General features: G+C 38.8%; 1 protein-coding gene across 2 annotated transcripts in view; it reads left to right on the forward strand.

Annotated features, from left to right (window-relative positions):
* YAP1 (Yes-associated protein 1) overlaps positions 1–23967 on the forward strand; it is a 129299-nt gene that overhangs the window by 68470 nt on the left and 36862 nt on the right. For both annotated transcript variants that reach the window (XM_011984387.1, XM_011984388.1), the window contains exon 4: positions 16063–16176. In XM_011984387.1, the coding sequence (XP_011839777.1) occupies positions 16063–16176 (114 nt within the window). The remainder of the gene's footprint in view (positions 1–16062; positions 16177–23967) is intronic.

Here is a 23967-nt window from a genome sequence, read left to right on the forward strand (position 1 = left end):
ACAGAGCGAGACTCCGTCTCAAAAAAAAAAAACAAAGCCCAAAGTCAGAGCAATGAAGAGACAGAGACAGTGTATTTGACTAGTTACTCTCAGGTTTGTATTCCAAATATCTTTTTAAAAACTTTTAAAATAAAAGCACTTTTTTTTTTTTAAACAAAATTGCTGCTTTCTTTTTCCCATGTAGAAATTCAGGTAAATTAAGAGAAATGGCCCTATGAAATGGAGAAATAGCACAAGGAAAAACATAATAATCCAGAATCAATATAACCAATCCTTAAGAAGCTTGGTTTGTTTTATATAGCTTATGGCTTGATCTATTTGATGATTTAGTTCCTAAAAAATGATAATATAGAAACAACCACCATTTTTCTTACTTAAAACTATGGCCAATCCATTTCATTTTAATAAAAAATGCCAATATGGAATATGAAGACTTAAAATTTTTCTTTTTGAAATAGAAAAAGTAATTCAATTATAATATCGAAGTTGCAGATGGCATTAGCTTGTAATTATTGTATCTACTCTAGTATGGGAGTTCTTCTGAAGTCTTTGTTAAACCCAGTGATGGCTGATAAATGGCACTTTTTAATCATCGCTCTTGACTTAGCTGCGTAATGAAGATGCCACTCATGTCAGGGCAACTAATGGCTTTGATTTGACTGATGATGAGAGCCTTTCACTTCCTCTCCACTGGGAATCACTCTGATGTTGTTTAATTCCAGTCATGATTTTTAAGGCATTAATTTCTTCATTCTTTCTTTAAAGAAACTCACATTCATTATGCTGAGATGTGGGTATATAGTTACTTTGTTTTTCAGTAGCTGCAGATCAGTATTTTTTTCTAATAGTGCCACATATTTTTAAAAGATTATTTCAATTTGAGAATCATGATTATCTACAATAACTGTCTAAATCTCAAATGTGTTGAGGAGTACTGTGTTTTGTATACTTAGTTACATGCTTGATTATTCCAGATAAGGTAATTCTTTCCTGTCCTCTTTGCTTTACTTTAGAGATTATCTTCTAAAAAGGGGGAAACATATAGAAACTCAAGACTGTTGAGTGCTCTTGACTTGATCTTAGAGCACACATATCAAATATTTTTAAAAATTTACTAGAAACCTTTGAAGTAATCATTTGGGATAGTAAAGTTCATTTACATTTTGAGTGTTATTAAGATTTTCAGGTAGGCCAGGTGCGGTGGCTCACACCTCCCAAAGTGTTTCCGGCACTTTGGGAGGCCAAGGTGGGCAGATCACCTGAGGTCAGGAGTTCGAGACCAGCCTGGCCAACATGGTGAAACTCTGTCTCTACTAAAAATACAAAAATTAGCTAGGCATGGTGGTGGGTGCCTATAGTCCCAGCTACTCAGGAGGCTGAGACAGGAGAATCATTTGAACCCAGGAGACAGAGGTGAGCCGAGATTGTACCACTGCACTTCAGCCTGGGAGACAGCCAGACTCCGTCTCAAAAAAAGAAAGAAATTTTAGATCCATGAGTATCATTTCTACCAGCTCTCTTTTAATAAAATGACTTATTACATATTGGGGCATAAAAATAGAAGTATTTGTGTTCAACTTTTCTTCAGTGATTATTTGTAGATTTTTGGAAACTTTGCTCAGTTTTGGAGTCGAGAGAATGAGAAAGAGATTAAATTATTTCCATTTAAGAACCAGCTCAAATGCCTGTTTTATTCTCTTGATAAGTGTTGGAATATTATTTTTGTCTTTCCCACTGATTTCTAAATCCTTCTGGTTACTCTATTGCTACAATAATTTTATGACTCATAGGAGGAATATTTGTGTGAAAGATTAAGATGCTAATTCTTTAAAAATGATATTCATAGACTACCATATATAGGCAGCATAAGTGAAATAGAATAAATCTTGCAACAGTAGTCACAGTTTTCCAGGATAAGGTTTTCTTTTGATGTTAGTAAGGTAAGGAAATGGTAAAACTTATTTTAGGTTAAAATCTTAGTGACAGGTATTTATTTGAGCAGTCTGAAGTCTAAGTGTGCTATTTGTTTTTCCTTCAGTAAATCTTTACAGAAAGCTAGTCTTTCATAAATAAACTTAGTAAACTAACTCTAAGCCATTTCATTGAGTTAAAATCTAAAAGACTTAAGTGGCACTGAAGAAAGTCTGAAGAGTTGCATATTAGTGGGCTCTCTAAGCTTATACTTGACCTTTTCTTCTAGAAGGTTCTTTTTTTTTTTTTGAGACGGAGTCTCACTCTGTCACCCGGGCTGGCGTGCAGTGGCTGGATCTCAGCTCACTGCAAGCTCCGCCTCCCGGGTTTACGCCATTCTCCTGCCTCAGCCTCCGCCTCCCAGGTTTACGCCATTCTCCTGCCTCAGTCTCCAGAGTAGCTGGGACTACAGGCGCCGCCACCTCGCCCGGCTAGTTTTTTGTATTTTTTAGTAGAGACGGGGTTTCACCGTGTTAGCCAGGATGGTCTCGATCTCCTGACCTCGTGATCCGCCCGCCTCGGCCTCCCAAAGTGCTGGGATTACAGGCTTGAGCCACCGCGCCCGGCCTCTAGAAGGTTCTTAACAGCTATAACCTGACAAACAGGAAAATGATTTTTTAAACAGTTTCATAGTTTTACCTTGAGACAATTGTATTTTTCCCTTCTTAAATCATTCATTCAACAAATATCGCATGCCCTGCTTTTTGCTATGCACTGTGATTGCAGAATCAAGCGAAGACAGACTTTTTGTATATTATCATTAAAAATGTTATGGCAGGGCCGGACGTGGTGGCTCACACTTGTATTCCCAGCACTTTGGGAGGCCGAGGCAGGTGGATCACCTGAGGTTAGGAGTTCCAGACCAACTTGGCCAACATGGTGAAACCCCGTCTCTACTAAAAATACAAAAAATTACCTGGGTGTGGTGGCATTCGCCTGTAATCCCAGCTGCTTGGGAGGCTGAGACAGGAGAATTGCTTGAACCTGGGAGACAGAGGTTGCAGTGAACTGAGATTGTGCCACTGCACCCCAGCCTGGGTGACAAGAGCAAAACAACTTCTCAAAAAAAAAAAAAAAAAAAAAAAACGAAGAATGTTATGGCAGATGTATGGTACTGAGTGCTGAGAAAGTAGAGAGAAAGAGGAACACATGAGTCAGTAGTGCAAAGGGAGAACAGTGAAGACTTCTTTTTTTTGCGGGGGTGGGGGGACACAAGGTGTTGCTCCATCACCCAGGCTGGAGAGCAGTGGCACGATCACAGCTCACTGCAGCTTCACATTCTTGGGCTCAAGTGATTCTCATGCCTCAGCCTCCCAAGTAGCTGGGGCTATAGGCATACACCACCATGCCCAACTGTTTTTTTTTTTTTTTGGTAGAGACAAAAAAACGGTGGGGCGTGGTGGTGTATGCCTATAGTCCCAGCTTTTTGGCAGCTTTTCTGAGGATTACATGTGTGAGCCACCGCACTCTGCTAAGACATCCTTAAGGAGGTTCATTGATTTCTTTATCCAATATTGAATATATACTATGTGCCAGGCATGGTTCTAAGTTATAAGAATGGATATACAATGAGTCAGATATTAAAAGTGGAAGAAAGAAAAATAGGCAAGTTATGGTCGAAGTGATTGACTGGGGATGGAGGGAGATGATAGCTTAGATTACCTTCTCTAATGTGGGCCTCTGTAATTGACATCTTTTGAGCAGAGATCTGAATGAACGGAGAGTGAGAGCCATGTGAATATCTGGGGAAGGGGGAGAATGTTCCATGCATAACACAACAACCAGTTCAAAGGCCCTGAGACATGTTTGGGGAACAGCAAAAAGGCCACTGCAGCCCGAACAGATTCTGTGAAAGACAGAATGGGGCTTCATTACAGAGGTGCTTGTAGGTTTTGAACAGAGGAGTGACATGGTATCAGTAACTTTTTTAAAAATAGGGAGATTTCTTGGAGGGCAGTTGCAGTAACCCAGGGAGAGGATGATCAAAGTGGTGGTGATAAAAGTGATTGGGTGCAGGACTTGAGTATTAGTGGACGAGTGGGAAGTTAAGTTAGAAGAAAAGGGAAGATAAAAGTAGCTAGTAGATGAGCAATTACTGAGCCCTGGAACCTCTAATACCATATCGCTAGTGGTAAGAGGTGAGCGATGAGACTGAAGACCACCTCAGAATGGCTTTTTGTCATAAGCTAAGAAGTTTGAACCTTGTCCTGAAAATGTTGGGATACCATTAAAAATCTTCTTTAGGGGTCTTCCTCTATGGTTTTTTCCGTATTTTTATTATCTGCTCATTTGAATTTTGAAATCCAAATATCTCATTTTCTTATATTTAAAGCTACCTTCTTAGATATAGTATACATAAAAAAGTTTAATATATTATTGGAACAAAATGGTAGAACTGTTCTAAGAAAGAGTAGGGAACTGACGTTTAAGCATACTGTGAACCATGACCTGTGTCACACACATTCTTTGATTCTCTCAACGATCCATTGAATATTCATCTCTGTTTTATAGATAAAGAAAGTGAGCATCAAGCAGGTTAAGGAATTTGCCCAAGGTTAGAAGGCTAATAAGTATTGGATTCAAGATTTGAGCCCAGGTCTGTCTGAATCTAAACCCTTTATAGTCTCTAAACTGTACTGTCTTTCTAGAGTTGAGTGTGAAACTAAAGTCATATAAATTTTATTTATAATGTATCAAAGATTTTTTAAATCACATAACCCAATGAGTAGTACTTTTGCTATACTGTTAAAAGTTTGAGTTAATGGTAACTCTAGAAAAGGTTTAATCAAACAAGTGGTCCTTGTTAGTCTTTGGTATTCTAGAGTAGTGCTTCTTAATTTGTAATATGTCAAGGAATTACCTCGGGATTTGTTCAAATGCAGTTCTTATTCAGTGGGTCTGATTCAGTAGGATTGGGACCTGAGATTCTGCATTTCTAACAAGTTTCCAGGTGATACTGATACTGCTGGTTAAAGGAGTACACAAATAGAATACTGTTGTATGGTTTAAACTTAAATCCATAGAAATATCATTAGAGATCGTTTTATCATTCTTATTTTAGGCTGGAATGAAACCTTTACTGAGTACCTAAATACAAATGAGTGGTTCCATCATTTCATGATCTTTTATTTAATATAAAAACCCTGCAAAATAAATGTTATCTACTTTTCTTAAATCTATTATTTACAGGCCGGGTGTGGTGGCTGATCACGCCTGTAATCCCAGCACTTTGGGAGGCCAAGGCGGGCAGATCACGAGGTCAAGAGATCGAGACTGTCCTGGCCAACATGGTGAAACCCTGTCTCTACTAAAAATACAAAAATTAGCTGGGCATGGTGGTGCGCACCTGTGGTCCCAGCTACTCGGGAGGCTGAGACAGGAGAATGACTTGAACCCGGTAGGCAGAAGTTACAGTAAGCCGAGATTGCGCCACTGCACTCCAGCCTGGTGACAGAGTGAGACTCCGTCTCAAAAAAAAAAAAAAAAAAAATTGTTATTTATAAAGTCACAAACTAAGTTTCTGAGAGATTGCAACTTGACAAAGACCAATCATACTTTCCCACAGATAGGCTCTTAATCATGCCAGTTTAGCAAACTTTGGTTGTATTTGAAAGCAGTGCTAAGTCCTAGGGATACAAAGACAAAAAAGTCAGTGTCTCTACTTCGAGAGCTTAGAGTCTGTTGAGAACAGAAGGATGCAGTCTAATGATTGGGGTGTAGAACATTCTCCCCCTTCCCCAGATATTCACATGGCTCTCACTCTCAGTTCATTCAGATCTCTGCTCAAAAGACGTCAATTACAGAGGCCCACACTGGAGAAGGTAATCTAAGCTATCATCTCCCTCCATCCCCAGTCAATCACTCTGACCATAACTTGCCTATTTTTCTTTCTTCCACTTTTAATATCAGAGAGGCATCTGCTATAAAGGGGACATAAATATAGTGGTTGGGGCACCAGTATGCTGGTGCTAGAATGCAGGTAAGTAGTAGTGCCAGAATTCCAATCTAAGCCTTCATATGTATGGTCCAGAGTTTCATCTTATTCTACCACACTGCCCATTGTAATCCAGAAGGGGCTTGGATTCATCAGCGTGTTCTAGTAGTTTGGCAGAAGAATCTTCTAGTTACCTATAGGACACAGGTGAACCTGAACTCAGGACAGGGTGGGCAGGATGGGTTAGCCACCACACTCTTATATTTGTTTGCCAAAGCTTATTTTCATCAGTATGTTTATAGTATCGTTAGTTTGGGAGGCCAAGGCGGGTGAATCACCCGAGGTCAGGAGTTTGAGACCAGCCTGACCAACATAGTGAAACCCTGTCTCTACTAAAAATACAAAAATTTGCTGGGCATGGTGATACACCCCTGTAATCCCCGGCTACTTGGGAGGCTGAGGTGGGAGAATTGCTTGAACCTGGGAGGTGGAGGCTGCAGTGAGCCGAGGTCGCGCCACTGCACTCCAGCCTGGGTGACAGAGCGAGACCTTGTCTCAAAAAAAACTTAACTTCTTTCATCAAAACTTGATGTGTAGACTGCCTTTTCTTCAGTGAATGTGTTTATTTTCCCATATTCAGCTTATCGAAGCTACAAAATAAGTTAGTGATAATAATACAGTCATGTGTTGCTTAATGACTGGGATAAGTTCTGAGAAATGGGTTGCTGGGTGATGTTATCATTGTATAAACATCATAGAGTATGCTTACAGAAACCTAGGTGGTACAGCCTGTTATACACACCTAGACTCTATGATATAGCTTATTGCTCCTAGGCTACAAACCTGGACAGCATGTTACCATACTGAAAACTGTAGGCAATTGTAACACAATGGTAAGTATATGTGTATCTAAATATGTCTAAACATAGAAGAGGTAATGCACTATGACATTACCTTATGATAGCCACGATGTCTCTAGGTGACAGGAATTTTTCAGCTCTATTATAAGTTTCTGGGATCACCATTCTACATGTGATCCATCATTGACTGAAATGTCATTATGCAGCAAATTTGTATATGACTTTTTCCATTGCGTCTGCCTAAAAATCTTAGTAGTGTGGGCAGAACTTGATTAGGGATTGTTTACGGCATATATCATCAAGCATGAATTTCAGATATTTATGTTTATGGAAGACTCGTTTGTAAAGAAAACTAAAGAAGAATCAGAGGTGATACATTTTAGTTCCTATTTATTTTGAAAACCAAAAGTTGGCACAAATTGCAGACCAAAGTATCACAAACTACTAACAAGGCAGTAGTTTCTAATCAATGTTGCTATCTTTGTCCTGAGCAACCTTGCAGAATTGTACATTCCCACTCATAAAAAATGGAGAACTTTTTCCTGATATTCTAGGGCAGAGTGATAAGTTTTTCTTCTCATAATTCCACGTAGCTTATAGTTAAACTCAGTGTAGAAGAGTGATGAACACAAGACAGTACGTACTGTATTCAAGAAATCAGAACAGGTGCAATTTCAATTTATAGGTGGGGAAGAGTTTTACTAGTGGGACGAATTGGAGAAAAGCTTCACAAAGATACGGCATAAGAATAGAGTAGAATTGGGTCGGGCACAGTGGCTCACACCTGTAATCCCAGCACTTTTGGAGGCCTATGTGGGCGGATCACGAGGTCAGGAGTTTGAGAACAGCCTGGCCAACATGGTGAAACCCCATCTCTACTAAAAATAACAAAAGTTAGCCAGACGTGGTGGTGCATGCCTATAATCCCAGCTACTCAGGAGGCTGAGGCAGGAGAATCACTTGAACCCAGGAGGCGGAGGTTGCATTGAGCTGAGATCACGCCATTGCACTCCAGCCTGGGCAACAGAGTAAGACTGTCTCAAAAAGAGAGTGAGTAGAATTTCAGTGGGTTGAAAACAGTGGAGGCTAGGAAGACACAGGCTTTGGGGTGGACATACTGAGAATGTATGGAGGTGGAAAGTGCATGACACTGCTAGGTACTGGAAAGTACAGGAGTGAACAAGCCATGCGACTGGGAAGACTGAATGAATTACTAAAGTAATAGAATCATCTTACCAGAGAGAAAACAACTGATGAAGTAGGAGAAGAAATTGTATGTAGACAAGTTATTAGGAAGAAGTGACATTCAGAGTGGGAAGGGATGAGAGGGAGTTAGCTGAGCAACAAAGGTGGAGAGAAGAGTTCCTGAAGGGAGCAGCTGCACTTGTGAAGGTCCTGGAGGTGGGAGAGGAGATGTTTGAGGAACTGAAAGAAGATTGAATAGGAGGGATGTGAAATGATTGTAGAGGAATAGATAGAGCCTGGCATGTTGGATGCTTTCAGTACTGAAGCAGCGCTATATAATGCCTGACTATAGAGGATAACCTGCTAAAAATTTGCAAATTTTCCTTTAGGGAGCTGAGCCTTGAGTCAGAGGACTTCCTCCTTAGAGGAGGTGAGGTAGGATGATCATGTGGCTGTGGTATACACAGAGTTTAATGTTGAGTTGAATAAGACCAATTTGGAAGTTACTGCTAAAACTTCGTCATGGAAATGTGAAAATTTCAAGGTCAAGAAATTGAGACCAGCCTGGCCAACACGGTGAAACCCTATCTTTACTAAAAATATAAAAATTAACCAGCCGTGGTGTTAGGCGCCTGTAGTCCCAGCTACTCGGGAGGCTGAGGCAGGAGAATCGCTTGAACCCAGCAGGCAGAGGTTGCAGTGAACCAAGATTGTGCCATGGCACTCTAGCCCGGCAACAGAGTGAAACTCAGTGTCAAAAAAAAAAAAAAAAATTATGTGAAAGTTTTATTTGAGGGACAAATGGAAATGACATTTTAAAGTAAACCCCACTCAAAATATGGGAATACATGTGAGGTGTCAGATGTCCAGTTGGAAGAGAAAAACTAATATTGACCCTGCGAGAGGCATTAAAGATATGGAAGTCATTTACATGAATATGACAAGCCATGGGATTTCATGAAAATTCCAAGAAAAGAGGATTAAAAAAAACACAGCATGTGATTACTGTTTGTCATACTTGTGGCACAGTATGCAAGAGCATGGTTTCTGGAGAGCCCAGCTATCAAGGTTTGAATCTCACTCTGCCACTTACCAGGTTGGGCTGAATGATCCTGTACAAGCTAACTTTTCTTTGCCTTAGATTCCTCATCTGTAGAGTGGGTGTAATAATAGTACCTCCATCATAGGGTTGTTAAGTGAGTTAATATTTGCTTGCAAAGAAGTTGGGAAAAGTGCCTTGTGTATAGTAAGAACAGTTTGTGAATCATAAATACATGAGATCAGACTTTCAAAACAAGCATCAGGCAAAGTGTTAGAATTCAGTTCTTTTAAAAGGTCATTGAATCTACTTTTCCAGCTACTCTTGTTACTTTTTAAGGAAACTACTTGATAATCCTGTACTTTGTACCACTCATCAGGGTGTGTTTAGTATAAACTTCAGTGTCCTGGGTGACTTCTTTATTCCCAAATTGTGGGGCAGGTGACAAGGGAAGGTTGGTCGTCTAACTCGTGGTGTAGTTAATCAAGACTTTCCTGTTTGAATAGACATGGCAGATGGTTTTAGTTAGTCATTACTAATGCAAGAAGGTCCTTAGGCAAGAGCAGGAAGTTGATGGTGAGTCACCTTCAGTATTATGACATGGAGTATTTGTTTTTAAAATATCACAGGGAGTTGGTTTTTGCTGTAGTAGCTAAGTTGTCAATCAAGTAATACTAGTAGTAAATCTTACATAAAAACTTGCTTCCTTCAAGTTTAAGTAATTCTGATTTATGAATTATTTTATATATTGCCTACTACTCTGTTTTTGCTTATCCTGATTCAAATTTCTCACCCTGTGTCAATCTAGTTTTGTGTAGCTATGAAGGAATAACTGAAACTGAGTAATTTATAAAGAAAAGAGGTTTAATTTAGCTCATAGTTCTACAGGCTGTATAGGAAGCATGGTGCCAGCGTCTGCTTCTGGTGAGGACCTCAGGAAGCTTACAATCCTAGCAAAAGGCAAGTGGGAACCAGTGTGATACACAGTGAGAGAGAGGGTGCAAGAAAGTGAGCTAGAGAAGTCCCAGGCTTTTAAACAACCAGATCTCAGGTGAACTGAATGAGAACTCATTTATGACCAAGGGGATGGTGGGAAGCCATTCATGAGGGACCCCACCCCTCACCAGGCCCCACCTCCAACTTTGGGAATCCCATTTCACTATGAAATTTGGAGGGGTCAGACATCCAAACTATATCACCCTCTTTACGTCTCGTTAAAATACTGGCCTGTTTCTCTCTTCCTTTTTGCTATAGGGCCTACTTTTAATCTTTCCTTCTAAAGAAGGCTTTGGTGTGGTGGTCAGGCATGATAGCCCAGCCTTAAAGCTTCCACATCTTTTTTGTGTCTAAGGGCCCAGCTTTCGAGTGTGTAAAAGTTAATTGGGGTGAAAATGTGTATTACCGATTCTGACCAGTGTAGAGGTTGTCATGAGTTTGGGGGATTTGAATTACTGTTCAGTAATGGTAATCCCCTTTAAGTATTACCTATTTGACCCTTTACTGGTTGAAATGATGAAAGTTTTTCTGGTAGATTCTTAACCCTAAAAACAAAGTGAACTGTTTATTCTGCCCTATCCACATGTAGTAGCCTCTTCATGCTTTCCCCTGCCTGGAATGCCCATGCCCAGAATGTCACATGTTTGGCTAGGAATGCATTTAGGTCAAAGCTTACAGGTCACTTCCTGCCCTTCTTTTGATCTGCTTTTCTAAAAATCTGTTTCCCATTTTTCTTTTTCTTTCCCATTTTTCATTTTTCTTTCTTTCATGCATGCTGCTTTATTTTTGCTGCCCTTTTCATTAGCCAGCATTGTACTGTCTTCTGTCTAGAACATAAATTCCATCAGATAGGGGCTATGTTTTTTATTGCTGCATCTCCAGGGCCTGAATATAGTAGGAACTCAATAAATACTTGTTGAATAGAAGTATTCGCTATATCCCTGTCGCTTCAGTTCACATGACACATTAAAATAATATAGAAATTGAGCTTACGTAGAATGAAAGAAACAGAGTATTTTGTTTTACAAGCATAAACAAAGGATTTTAATTGAATTTCATTTTGATTACATTCATTTCACCCAACGTTTATTCTATTTTTTTTTTTCTTTTTGAGATGGAGTCTTGGATCCGTTGCCCAGACCGGAGTGCAGTGGCACAATCTCAGCTCACTGCAACTTCCACCTCCCGGGTACAAGATATTCTCTTGCCTCAGCCTCCCGAGTAGCTGAAACTACAGGTGTGCGCCACCACACCCGGCTGATTTTGCAGTTTTAGTAGAGATGGGGTGTCACCATGTCACCATGTTGGCAGGCTGGTCTTGAACTCCTAACCTCGTGATCCTCCCGCCTCAGTCTCCTAATCTATTTCTAATTAGTAGGTCCTATGCTGGACAAAAATGGAAAATGCAAAATATATACTCCTGTGTTCAGGAATTTCACAGTCTAGCCAGGGAGAAAACATGCATAATGAAAATACTGAATAATAAATGCTATGACATAGATATAAACAAAATTTTTTACTAGCACAGAGAAAGAACTCTTCATCTGTGTTGAGGAAGTGAAAAGTTCTCAACTAAAAATTGTTTGAAGCTAAATGCCCAGTAGTAATTCTCGGCCAGGCATGGTAGCTCGCACCTGTAATCCCACCACTTTGGGAGGTCGAGGTGGGAGGATCTCTTGAGTTCAGGAGTTCGAGACCAGCCTGGGCAACATAATGAGACCACATCTCTACAGAAAAATTTAAAAAATAGCTGAGTGTGGTGGTGTGCACCTGTAGTCCTAACTCCCCAGGAAGCTGAGGCAGGAGGTCGCTTGAGCCCAGGAGTTCGAGGCTGCAGTGAGCCAAGTTTGCACCACTGCACTCCAGCCTGGGTGACAATGAGACCCTGTCTCAAAAAAAGTAAAATAATAATAACTCCCATGGGAATTAAAAAAAAAAAAGTACTGCCCTTTTGGTGCCTGTTTTGTCATGGTAGATTTGCCTGTTCCTAGCAGATGTGGCTGTGTACTATTCCCAGACCTGCAGGGCTTCATAGATTTATCTCCAAACTGCCTAAAATGAATAGACGTGGTTGTGTATAACTCAGATAATAAGAAATACTTCTGTAGTAGCTGAAGAATTCTAAGTGGTTGTGTTTTGTTTGTTTGTTTTTGTTGTTGTTTTTTGAGACAGTCTCACCCTGTCGCCCAGACTGGATAGGGTGCAGTGGCTCAATCTCAGCTTACTGAAACCTCCACCTCCCAGATTCAAGTGATTCTCCTGCCTCAGTCTCCTGAGTAGCTGGGATTACAGGCCCTTACCACCACACCCAGCTAATTGTTTTATATTTTTTAGTAGAGACGGGGTTTCATCATGTTGGTCAGGCTGGTCTCAGACTGCTGACCTCGTGATCCCCTGCCTCGGCCTCCCAAAGTGCTGGGATTACAGGCATGAGCCACCGTGCCCGGCCCTAAGTGGTGGTTTTAAATCAGTGGTTCTCAAAGTGTGTTCCTTAGACCAGCATCAGCATCACGTGGGAATTTTCAGGCCCAGCCCCTGGCCTGCTGAATCAGAAAGTATAGGGGTAGGGCTCAGCAACATTCGTGTTAACAACCGCCCCAGGTGATTCTGATGAATATTTATAGCACATTACAATCAGAATATAAATTGAACATAAAGGCATCCTAAATTTATTTCGATCAAGCCCCTGTGGTCTCCTCTTGCATTTATTTTTGTGGGAATCCTACATTTCGCCCCTTGGACTTAACCTTACTGCATCCTAACCCTAGCCCAAACAGGTGATTGAAACACATTTTCACTAAGTGTGACTTGTTTCACTTTCAGAAAACATACCACTTTTTGCTTTCTCTCCTTTTCATGGTTATTCAACAGTTAGCTTGGTTTAGGAGAATGACTTGGAATCCTGCATTAAGAATCAAGTCACTGAATTTCTTCTAAGGACCACTCGACCAAAACTTATTTTTTTGTGAATAAAGCCTGGATCTGTATTGTTTCATTAATACTGGAAGATTTGTTTCTTTTCAGTTTTCTCTATCTTAATTCTGTGACAAAGATAGTGTGGTGAAAAGTTACATAAAGGTGATCTTTTCTAGTCTATTGCTTGCCTTTGGTGAGCAGCTTTCTTTCAGTATAAAGAAAGTATCCTATTTTGGGCCATTTCTTTCCACATAACATTATATTTTTACCCAGAGAGTACTAAATGAAAGATAAAATGAATATAAAGCATTATTTTATATTTGGTATATATATGTTGGTATAAATGTTAATTGCAAATAGTATATATTCTACATGATTTTAAGCTTACAGAAAGTTCAAAGTATTACTTAAAAGGCAGGACATTCATTCTTCCATCAAACATTTATTGAGCAGCTATTCAGGTATTAGCCTAGAAGCTTGTAAAGATGAATGACTTGATCATTGCCAGGAGAATACATATGTAAACAAGTAATTACAACTCTACCTGTTAAATGGTCATGGAGAATAGAAGAGGAAAGTAATTTCTGTCTGAGGTAATCCGGCTTTATCAGCCGGAAAGGCTGAATTAAAGAAGTGACATCTGAGCTCTCTCTTGCAGGATGACTAAGAGTTTAGGAGGTACAGAGTACATGTGATAATGGGAACGGCATATACAAGAAGATGGCATTATTTTGTGGAAGGTTGGTGGGAAAACTGGGTATCTGAAGAAGACTTCAGAAGTGAGTCCAGCTAGTAAAGAATTTAGGCATTTTCCTCTTGATAGAGAGCAATGGGAATGTGTTTTAGTCAGAATGAATGACATGTATAAAAATTTGATTCGAAAGTATTTTAAGAAGAGAAACCCCTGGTGACTGTTTGATAGAGGACCCTGGAGTGAGAAGAGATGAGAATCCAGTTACTGAGGAAGTGGTCAAAAAAGAGAGCTGGTAAGTATTGATGGCTGAGGTCTCTGAGATGGACTGGGACAGACCCATCACAGAGAATATAAGTGGAATTTACAAAATGAAGTGAGTGGAGCAGGTAGGGAAGGTTGGTTTGTATCCAAGATATCTCTTGTGGCTCTCATTCAGACAGCTAAGGTGGAGAATAATGCTGGTGGGTGTGTGTGTCTGTGTGTGTGTTTGTGTGTGTGTGTTTAAACCACACATAGGAAATCCATATATTCAAGCAGGTTTGAAAGCTATGATGAGATCTTTTGGGGGTTGTTGAGTTGAGGCTCCCAAAGGCATTCGGTGACTGCTGTTGACTTGTTCATCACCAGATATAGTCACATGGTATTTTCAGTACCTAAAAATTTGAAATACAGTTAGTTGTTTTGCAAAAGCATTTTATAATTCAGCCATTTTACAGTTAAAGATAGTAGCAAACCATTAATATTCAGTTTTGGAGTTCTGTCTTTCTGGGAAGAAAATAGAGCCCAAAATGACAGTGAAAACTGGTGGAAAAAGGTTTGGTATACATGTGTTAAACAGGTTTGCTTGTCATTCACCCTCTAGTAAACTTGGGATGTGTACAGCAAATTCTACCTCTGGACTTGGTTAGCAGTGTATACTACACATCCAGGACTGAAGGAGAGCCTTCCTTTTAAGGATTCTAGGCAAAGAGAAAACTAATTCCACACGTCTGCATTTCCTAACAGGATTTTACCCCATCAAAGTAGACCTTTGAAAATGCAGCTGCAAATTGATCTGTTCCTAATACAAACGAAACTGGCCTAAAATTAGGATTTTGGGTCCCATGGGCCTTGTGTGAGTGGTCAGTTTAACCAAAGTTACTTACTCAACATCACCCACGAGACTGGTGTGGACTGCCAATACAGGAAGAAGGGAATTGTTCTGTTTGTGCATAGGAGGCATACTTAGGCTCTGGTCATCTGTGGGAGATGAATGAAAAGAAGTATAGTTGTGAAGAGCAGTCAGTGGGTTAGGAATCACACTGCCTGGGTTTATCCTTCCTGATACTAACTAGCTTTGTGATCTTGTACCAGACTAATCAACCTGGCCCTTTGTGCCTCAATTTCCTCATTAGAATAAGTAGTAGTACTTCTTATGTCATTTGTTACTGTAAGGATTAAATGAATTAATGTACATAATATATAAGAACAGTGACTAGCACAAGATAAGTATTCAACTCGTGTTAGTCCACAGAAGAAAAAATTTTAGCCATGTACTGACTATCCCAGTTTGTATCTCCTGCCCTGTCTCTTTTGATACCTTTTGGAAATGGGAACTGGGGGAGTTGGGAGGGACAGGGAAATAAGGAGGAATTATGTTTGAATACTTTAGTAATTTATTCTGGGCCTCTCTTTTCATTGCTGTTACCTCCCAAGAGCAATTGTCTTAACTTCTCTATTCCCATAAAGATAGGAAAGTCCTTTTAGAGTTAACTGTATTCTTTAGTCCTGTCTTTCAACTGATGATTCCTTAATGTTTGCCTTCCAACAACTTTAGCACTTATCTTGCCTCCTCACAATCCTCCAACAAGCTTAGACTTCAAACTGCAACCCCCACCCATTAGCAATTTCTGGTCTGCTTAAAAATAAGCTTTGTTTGGACTGTAGTTTTCTGTCTTAAAGTGTTCTTGGTGTCAGCCAGTCACATAAAACATGGAAATAAATGGAGCTTGGCTGTCTTAGCTAAAGTGTGCTTTATATTAAATAGAATGTTTATGAGATTTTTGATGTTCTAAAAATACTTGCATATATTTCTTATTAATGAACCTTGGCGTTCCTAGGAAGGTATTGTCACAGAACTGATTGGATTGGGTGGTAGTTTCTGAGCTGCAAATTCTTCCGTGTCCTGGGTTAACAGTAATAATAATTATTTGGGCCATGACTTCCAAAAGGATTTTTTGGAGAAAATTTTTTTTTCTTCATCTCTGTGTTGAGGAATGTTCATTTTATTATTTGGTGGTTTCTTTTTAGTGGAGAAGAAGCAGGTATATAGGTTTACCTTTCTTCTCTGATCACAGCCTTAAATATGTTTCAATGAATTGTTTTATGTTAAGATGTGTTTTCTTTTTAAATTAGTACCCCCTCCCACTTTTTTTAGGTACACCAAATAAAAACCGTGATTTTTTTTTTTTTTTTTTCTGTATTATAGGTCCTCTTCCTGATGGATGGGAACAAGCCATGACTCAGGATGGAGAAATTTACTATATAAACCATAAGAACAAGACCACCTCTTGGCTAGACCCAAGGCTTGACCCTCGTTTTGGTAAAGGTTCATCTCAAAACCTTTTTAGATGCTTTTGGTTACTAATTTTTTTTTTTTGTATATATACTTGGGAAAGCACATTTAAATACAACTGCATTGCTTTATAGTATTAAAAAATGACCCTGCCCACCCAACGTTTACCAGTAGAGTTTTTATCCTTCTCATTGGAAACTTGAGAAGTTTAGATCTTAATCAGATTTTTGGGGCTCCTCAGGTTGGGGTTGGGGAATGTTGTAATGGCCAACTAACCAGAAATCACTTGTTCCTTTCACATTTTGGGAGAAACACAGTGATCATATTTAAAATGATTTTTTTTAGCTGCAGTAATAATCAGGCTGTCATGCAGCACCTCAGACCAGGAATACCAGCTTTTGTCAGTGACCTGATGTCTGCTTGTGCTTCGCTTCTGAGAGTGATGAGTACCATCCTATGCCTGGGTGTTACAGTGTTTTCCATCCTAAGGGGGAAAATGGCACCCCAGAAATGGCCCAGTGAAAGCATTTTGCCCCCTCTTCTGTCTCTCTCGAAAAATAAATGTTCTTTTTTTCTTCATTCAGAAAACAAAAAGCCATAGTCCCCTCCAGATTTCATGAATAAATCACATTTGCACAAAGGAACCCCTCCCCTTCCAAATGTGTACATTTTTATAAGAGTATACCAGTTCTTCAGTGCTTTTTTAAAAAGAGTGTGTGTGTGTGTGTGTGTGTGTGTGTTAAAGTGTTTTCAGTTCTTCTTTTGGGTTTTTGAGATATTTTTCCAAGGCCGTGGAATATGCATCTAAAAAAGAGCAGATAATTGTGGTTTTGAAGCTTCATCTTGGACTAGATGCAGCTAAATGAAAACAATGTGCAGATCACTGAATAGGTCAGACTGAGGGGACTCGGAACCTTTGAAGCTTTACAGGGTCTGACCTAACACCAACTGCGGGGCCCTTATGGGAAAGAGGAGTTAACTCTGTGAATGCCATCAAAACACAACCCGGCGGCGGGCGGAAAGAAAAAAACTCTATCTGGAGTTGGTTGGATAAAATAACTTCCCCATCAGGAACATTATGAGCAGTTATTTTTTTGTCTTATATATACCTTTAAAAAAAAAAAAATTCAAGTTTGCCCCAAACTGACTGAACCCCCCATTCAAGCTAAGTCAATCGTAGGGTCAGGGCAGTGATGTCATTTTGACAGATAACCGTTTTGGCTTAAATACTAGCCTTTTAAGCTTTGAGACCTGTTTGGGTGTTAAAAAAGTAATGCAGTATGTTAATAATTTGCAACTGCAGTTTCTTTTTACTATTTGAATTAGCCCTTGTGGTTGGAACAGGAAACCAAGTAAGATAGAGAATTTAATAAATACGGCCATTTGTATGGACTGAAACAATAACAGCCATGTTTCCTTAAATTATCTCTAATGAAATGAATTCAGTTTCTCCACATTTTGGAAATTCTAAAGAATGGTGTTGCAGAATTTTTTCCCTGACATAAGGTTATGAAAGATGATGACGAACGCTTTACCAACTGCAGAGATGAGGAATTAGAGCAAAGCTTTTTAAAGAAAAAAAATTTTTCCTTTAAAACGGTGAAATAAAACAACTTTTCTGTAAGCTTAAGTAGATCTATTGATTACACACACAGCTTGGTCTTTTGTTTTAAGAGGAGGAGGTACTTAAAAAAAAAAACACTCCCACCCTCCAGCATGTTATGTACACATAGGCGTACAATGAGATGTGCCCAGAAAAACTTTCATAAAATTCTCTTACTGCATTTAGCTTCCCTTTTTGGGCCCACCGTGTGTGTATTCCAGACAGGCTTGACAATATGCCAAAGCTTTTTATTTTGTGGCCCGACTTTTAATCTGTTCCAGACCTTTTCACTCAGAGAGCTCAAGTGTAACTGAAGGGGGGCAGGAAAGAAGAAAAGTGTGGGTTTCTCTGATCTAGAGTGACAGCAAATAGAGACAAGCTGTTAGCTGCTGGATTTGAAGTTTTCCTTGAAATCAAAAGTTCTGCATAGTGGATTATGTTTTATCTCTGCCAAAGATATATAAACTATCCCCTTATTTCTGACCCTTTGAGCCATGCAAACACAAACAAATGGTGTAGGATATTGCTTTGATGGTTGTGGAGTTTGCTTTTCTATATTCTTCAAATCTGTATTGAAATACTTGTCAATTCTTAACTTAAATCAAGTAGATGTGTGTCTTTTGGCATCTTAGAATGGGAGCTAAGCCCCTAGAGAAGCTTAATTTTACCTCCTTCAAACATCAACCCGTTGTATATTTTTATTTATCAGATGCCTCCAGGTTAATTATATTTAGAATACAGTGATTTGCTTTAAGATTAACTGTATTTAGTAATTACACTTCCTGTGCTGCATAATAACGTTTCAGTGAGTGGCAGACCACATATATAATCGTGGTCCTATATGATTCTAATCCTGTGTTTTTACTGTACTTTTTTTATGTTTAGATACACAAATACTTACCGTTGTGCTACAGTTGCCTACAGTGTTCAGCACAGTAGCAGGCTGTACAGTTTTATAGCTTAGGGGCAATAGGCTATACCTTACAGCCTAGGCATGCAGTAGACTCTACCATCTAGGTTTGTGTAAGTACTCTCTAAGATGTTTGCACAATGACAGAATTGCCTCATGATCCATTTCATAAAGCGTATCCTGGTTAAGTGACACATGACTATATTTATAGTGTCAGTCCTTCACCTCTCACATGAAATTAATAAGTTATCTATGTAATTTTAGGGAATCAAAGAGTAATTTGTTGTAGATTGGGTTTTTTATCTGATTCATTTTCTTTAACATTTAAAAGCTATTTAATATTTTAATTTTAGAAAATTCATTAGTAATTTATAGTAAATCATGAAGCAACATCAAATGGCAATAAGGATGCACTGATGTTTGTTGTGTTTTAAGAAAAATAGGGCTTTGGTTTTTTTGAGTCATATTAGGAATGTTTTTACTCTTTGTTCAAGAAAATGGATCCTTGAGTATTATGCAAGCCGTTAAATTATTTCATATAAACACATAGGAGATGATTTTTTTTCCTGGAGATTTTGTACTGGCAAACATCAGGTTTAAACATCACCTTGTATGTTGTAGATCTGCTATTTTATATAATGTAATCATGGACATTTTCCAGTAAAAGGCCTAATGAAAACACAATGAAATTATAATTGCTGTTCAGAATGAAAAAAGATCTTTAAAACACTAACAGTTGATAAACTCTCTTTTATGTGATGTTATTTTCCCTATTGTTTATATTATAAAAAGATGTATTAAAATATTGTTACCAATCTGTGTTTTAGAAAATAAGTACTGATGGCACCACTGGGATAAAAATATTTGGTGTAAACAAAATATTGGAGCCAGAGATTTGGGGAAAATATTGGAGGCAGAGATTTGCGGGAAAAATTATACCTTTGAATTTTAAAGCAAGTGATAAACAGTCTAGAGGGACAAAAACAGAATATTTAATTCCTAACTACAGTTCTATGCACAGAAATTCTATGTGTAGAAATGTCAGCGGTATTAAGCCTCATATGTTGCTTTTGGGTCCTTTGTTTCAGTTTCCCAAAACTTGCTATCTGTGCATATGCATACACGTATGTGTATGTGTTAATATAATGTCTTGAAATAAATAAAAAGGATAAGTAAAATACAAATACCTATATGCAGTTTATTAAACTAAGACTAAAGCCGAAAGTTGTTCACATTTTTCTCATCAGAGTTAAATATTTGGCATTAATAATTAAATATCTATAAAAATTTTGAGACATTCATTAACATTTTTTCTTTTTTAAGCTGAATATTTCTGTTGTTAAAAATAATATTTTCCTTTTAATGAAAATATACCTAGCAACCAACTCAATAACTAAGAATCCATCCTATTAGTGTTGAGGGAAATCTACTGAAGTCTCTAGAAACCAAATTTGTAACTTCATTAATGGAGTCTTGAGTAAAGAGAATGTCAGCATCTAATTATTTCAATTTTATCAAAGCAAGTCTCTTGATAGCCATATGCTAAAAATAAGGTGTTTTTGTTTTTTGTTTTGTTTTGAGGTTTGGGGCTTTTTTCCCCCTTATCAGCTCTTTTAAGTCTTTCCTGGTTATCCTGGGCTGTCAGTATTTGGTTACGGACTATATTAATTACTTAGCGTACAGAAGAAAAGATATGTGTTTTAGGTAAAAAGAGCTATTGCTAACTAAAAATTATTAACAGATGGCCAGGTGCGGTGGCTCATGCTTGTAATCCCAGCACTTTGGGAGGCCAAGGTGGATGGATCACTTGAGGCCTGGAGTTCCAGACCAGCCTGGCCAACATAGTGAAACCCCATCTCTACTAAAAATAGAAAAAAATAGCTGGGAGTGGTGGGGCACACTTGTAGCCCCAGCTACTCAGGAGGCTGAGGCATGAGAATCGCTTGAATCCAGGAGGCAGAGGTTGCAGTGAGTGGATATTGTGCCACTCTACTCCAGCTTGGCCACCAGAGTGAGATGCTGTCTCAAAAAATTAAGAATAAAAATAAAAATTAGTAACAGGCTGGAGGCAGTGGCTCACGCCTGTAATCCCACCACTTTGGGAGGCCGTGGCGGGCAGATCACTTTAGGTAAGGAGTTCGCGACCAGCCTGGCCAACATGGTGAAACCCTATCTCTACTAAAAGTGCAAAAATTAGCCAAGCGTGGTGGCACACGCCTATAGTCCCAGCTGCTTGGGAGGCTGAGACACTGAAAATCGCTTGAACCCGGCAGTGAGCTAAGATAGTGCACTGCACTCTAGCCTGGGAGACAGAGTGAAACTCCATCTCAAAAGCTGAGGCAGATGGATCATAAGGTTAGGAGATCAAGACCATCCTGGCCAACATGGTGAAACCCCGTCTCTACTAAAAATACAGAAATTAGCTGGGCTGGTGGCACGTGCCTGTAGTCCCAACTACTCAGGAGGCTGAGGCAGGAGAATCACTTGAGTCTGGGAGGCAGAGGTTGCAGTGAGCCAAGATCTTGCACCACTGCACTCCAGCCTGGGCAACAGAGCGAGACTCCATCTCAAAAATATATATATATAAACCGATAAAACTCACAAAATTTGGCCCTCATAATGATTCCTCTAATCGTTTTTTCAGTGGGGAGAATGCTACTCTTCTGAGCACTGCAGAACATCCACACAGCCATTGTGATTCCTCGGACCACCAACACTGTTTTTTTTTTTTTTTTTTTTTTTTTTTTTAATGCTAGGAGAGTTAGGGAATATTGTCTAAAGTCTGAGCTCCTCTGAGATCCAGGGAAATTATACCCAAGGTTATATAGTTAAGTGACAAAACTGAAATTTGAATTTATCTTTTGATACCTAGAATTTATAAGAAATTTAGATTGAATGCAGTTAATCTTTCAGAAATACCTACTAAATGCTGATACATGACAATTTGAAAGGGAGAAAAATAGTGGGTAATGCACTTGCTTCTTGTATTGTGACTCATCTTGAATAAATTACCCAAAGATAATGAGTTTTTCTTTTCTTTCTTTATTCTGTCTTTCTTTCTTTCTTGGAGACAGGGTCTCACTTTCATTGCCTAGGCTGGACTGCAGCATGGCTCAATCTCAGTTCACTGCAGCCTCAATTCCTGGGCTCAAACAAGCCTCCTACCTCAGCTTCCTGTGTAGCTGGGACTACAGGCATGTCCCACCATGTCCTGCTAATTTTTTTGTATTTTTAATAGAGATGGGGTTTTGTCATGTTGCCCAGGCTGGTCTCAAACCCCTGGGGCTCAAGCAGTCCGCCTGCCTGTACCTCCCAAAGTGCTGGAGTTACAGGCGTGAGCCACTGGGCCTGGCCAAGTTTCTAATTACATAAGAGAATTTAAAATCTCTGATTGGAACAGACTTGAAAGGCATCTGGTTGAATTATTTACCCAATTCATGCCTCACCAATCTCAGCTTTGACCTTTCCTTTTACTAGTTTACTTCATTATGGTGTAGCCCATTCTACTTAAGGAAAATTCTAATGACCACAAAGTTTATATTTCTTGATTACCCAAAAATTTACTTCCTTTCACATGTGTGAATACAGCTCTAATCCCAGCAGTGTTGTCTTCTAACTGTGGTTTTTCTGGTTTTTCATGTGTTCAGAGTTCTCTGTTCTTTATCAGTTTACTCACTTCCTCTGGATGTCCTTCATTTTGCTAGTGCTTCTTTAAGTGTTATATTCTGTAGTGTTTCATATGTACATTATCCTGTGAGAAAAATAGTTATGGCATTGCTCTGACCTGTCATTTTCAGTGCCCTCCAGAAATCTTTTTTCCATCTGCAGTAGAGGCTAGCATCTCTTTTCCACATGGTAGTTACAACAATGTACTTGATTCAACTGAATTAAATTGGGATGTAGAAAAAGTTACCTTCTCAGTTGGAAATCAAGAGACCCAAGTTCTGCTATCACAATGTAACCAACTGGATCAGAAAGATACCTAAATTCTCTTGACTTATTTTGACTCATCTGTAAAATGTAACTGGATTAGACTAGATGCTTTTAAGAATATTTCCAGTTTTTAACTGAATGCATTATGCTCAGAAACCGCTTTGGACCCTTGCTTAAGGTTACTTCTCAATAGCCTTTTTGATTTGAGTGCATTGAGGTTTCAGAGATACTTTTGAACTATTTATTGCACCATTTAAGTTTAACTTTGGTCCTCTGGTCACAGTGTGGAATTACTTTTGAAGAGGAGACAGGGAAATCTTCCAACCTTTAATCTAAAGATAAGCCTTATCACATGGTGAGTATGTCCAGGCAAACAAATCTGATGGGGGATGTGGGAAGTGCTGAGCTGAATAGTTAAGCTTTGTCCACACTCTCAAACTCTTGGAAGCATATGGGAGTTTAAACATGTTCATGTTAGCAAAGTTCAGCTTTATTGCCTTAAAGATGATGCCTTGTTGGTACACTTTGTTTCCAAAGTTTAAAACTCCCATAAAGTTGCCATGACAGAAAGTCTAATGTAAGCAGATTTGAAGCCTAGTTCCAGGCCATGTGCTTAGCAAAACCTGATTTAAGACATACTAATAGAGATTGTTACTAATTATTGCCCTCACTACATTTTCTTTTTCCTTCAAAAGCAAGCATTTGCTGAAATGAATACTTTAATACAAAAGATTGTAGAATATATTTCAAAATTAGTTGCACACTTGAGCTCTGCAGTTTTGTTTTAAAATTTTATGTTAAATTCAATAGGATATATTCTAAAAAGTAAACAACTTTAGGTGTGTATTCGTCTGTCCAGTATGTCTCAAGTATGTTTTGTAAAATTTCGCTGTTCCTTTTCAAAATGTTTAATTTTTTATCTAAAAATAAATACTTTGGTTAGCTAGGGAAAAGATCCAGTAAGATAATGCCAAAATAGTTTATCAATTACGGTAAGCAATCTCTCCTGTACTAACCAAGGCTGAGTAGACATGTGTTAAGGAGGATAAACTAATAGGTAGTTTCTACTTGATTAATATTTCATTGATGCCATTAGTTAATTATACAATGAAGAAACGTTTTTGTCTTTGTTTACATAATGAGTACATTGTTCATACTGGATTTTTAAAACATGAAAGTTGAAGACCACCAGCGTCACTGAGATGATAGTTTAAACTAGTGCCTTATTCGTGTTATTAAAGTCCCTATCAAACACACTCAAAAAGACCTTACATAGTTTTTTTTTTTTTTTTTTTTTTGAGACAGAGTCTCGCTCTGTTTTCCAGGCTGGAGTGCAGTGGTGCAATCTTGGCTCACTGCAACCTCTGCCTCC

Source organism: Mandrillus leucophaeus, unplaced genomic scaffold, assembly GCF_000951045.1.
Source record: "Mandrillus leucophaeus isolate KB7577 unplaced genomic scaffold, Mleu.le_1.0 Scaffold267, whole genome shotgun sequence".
Taxonomy (NCBI): Eukaryota; Metazoa; Chordata; class Mammalia; order Primates; family Cercopithecidae; genus Mandrillus; species Mandrillus leucophaeus.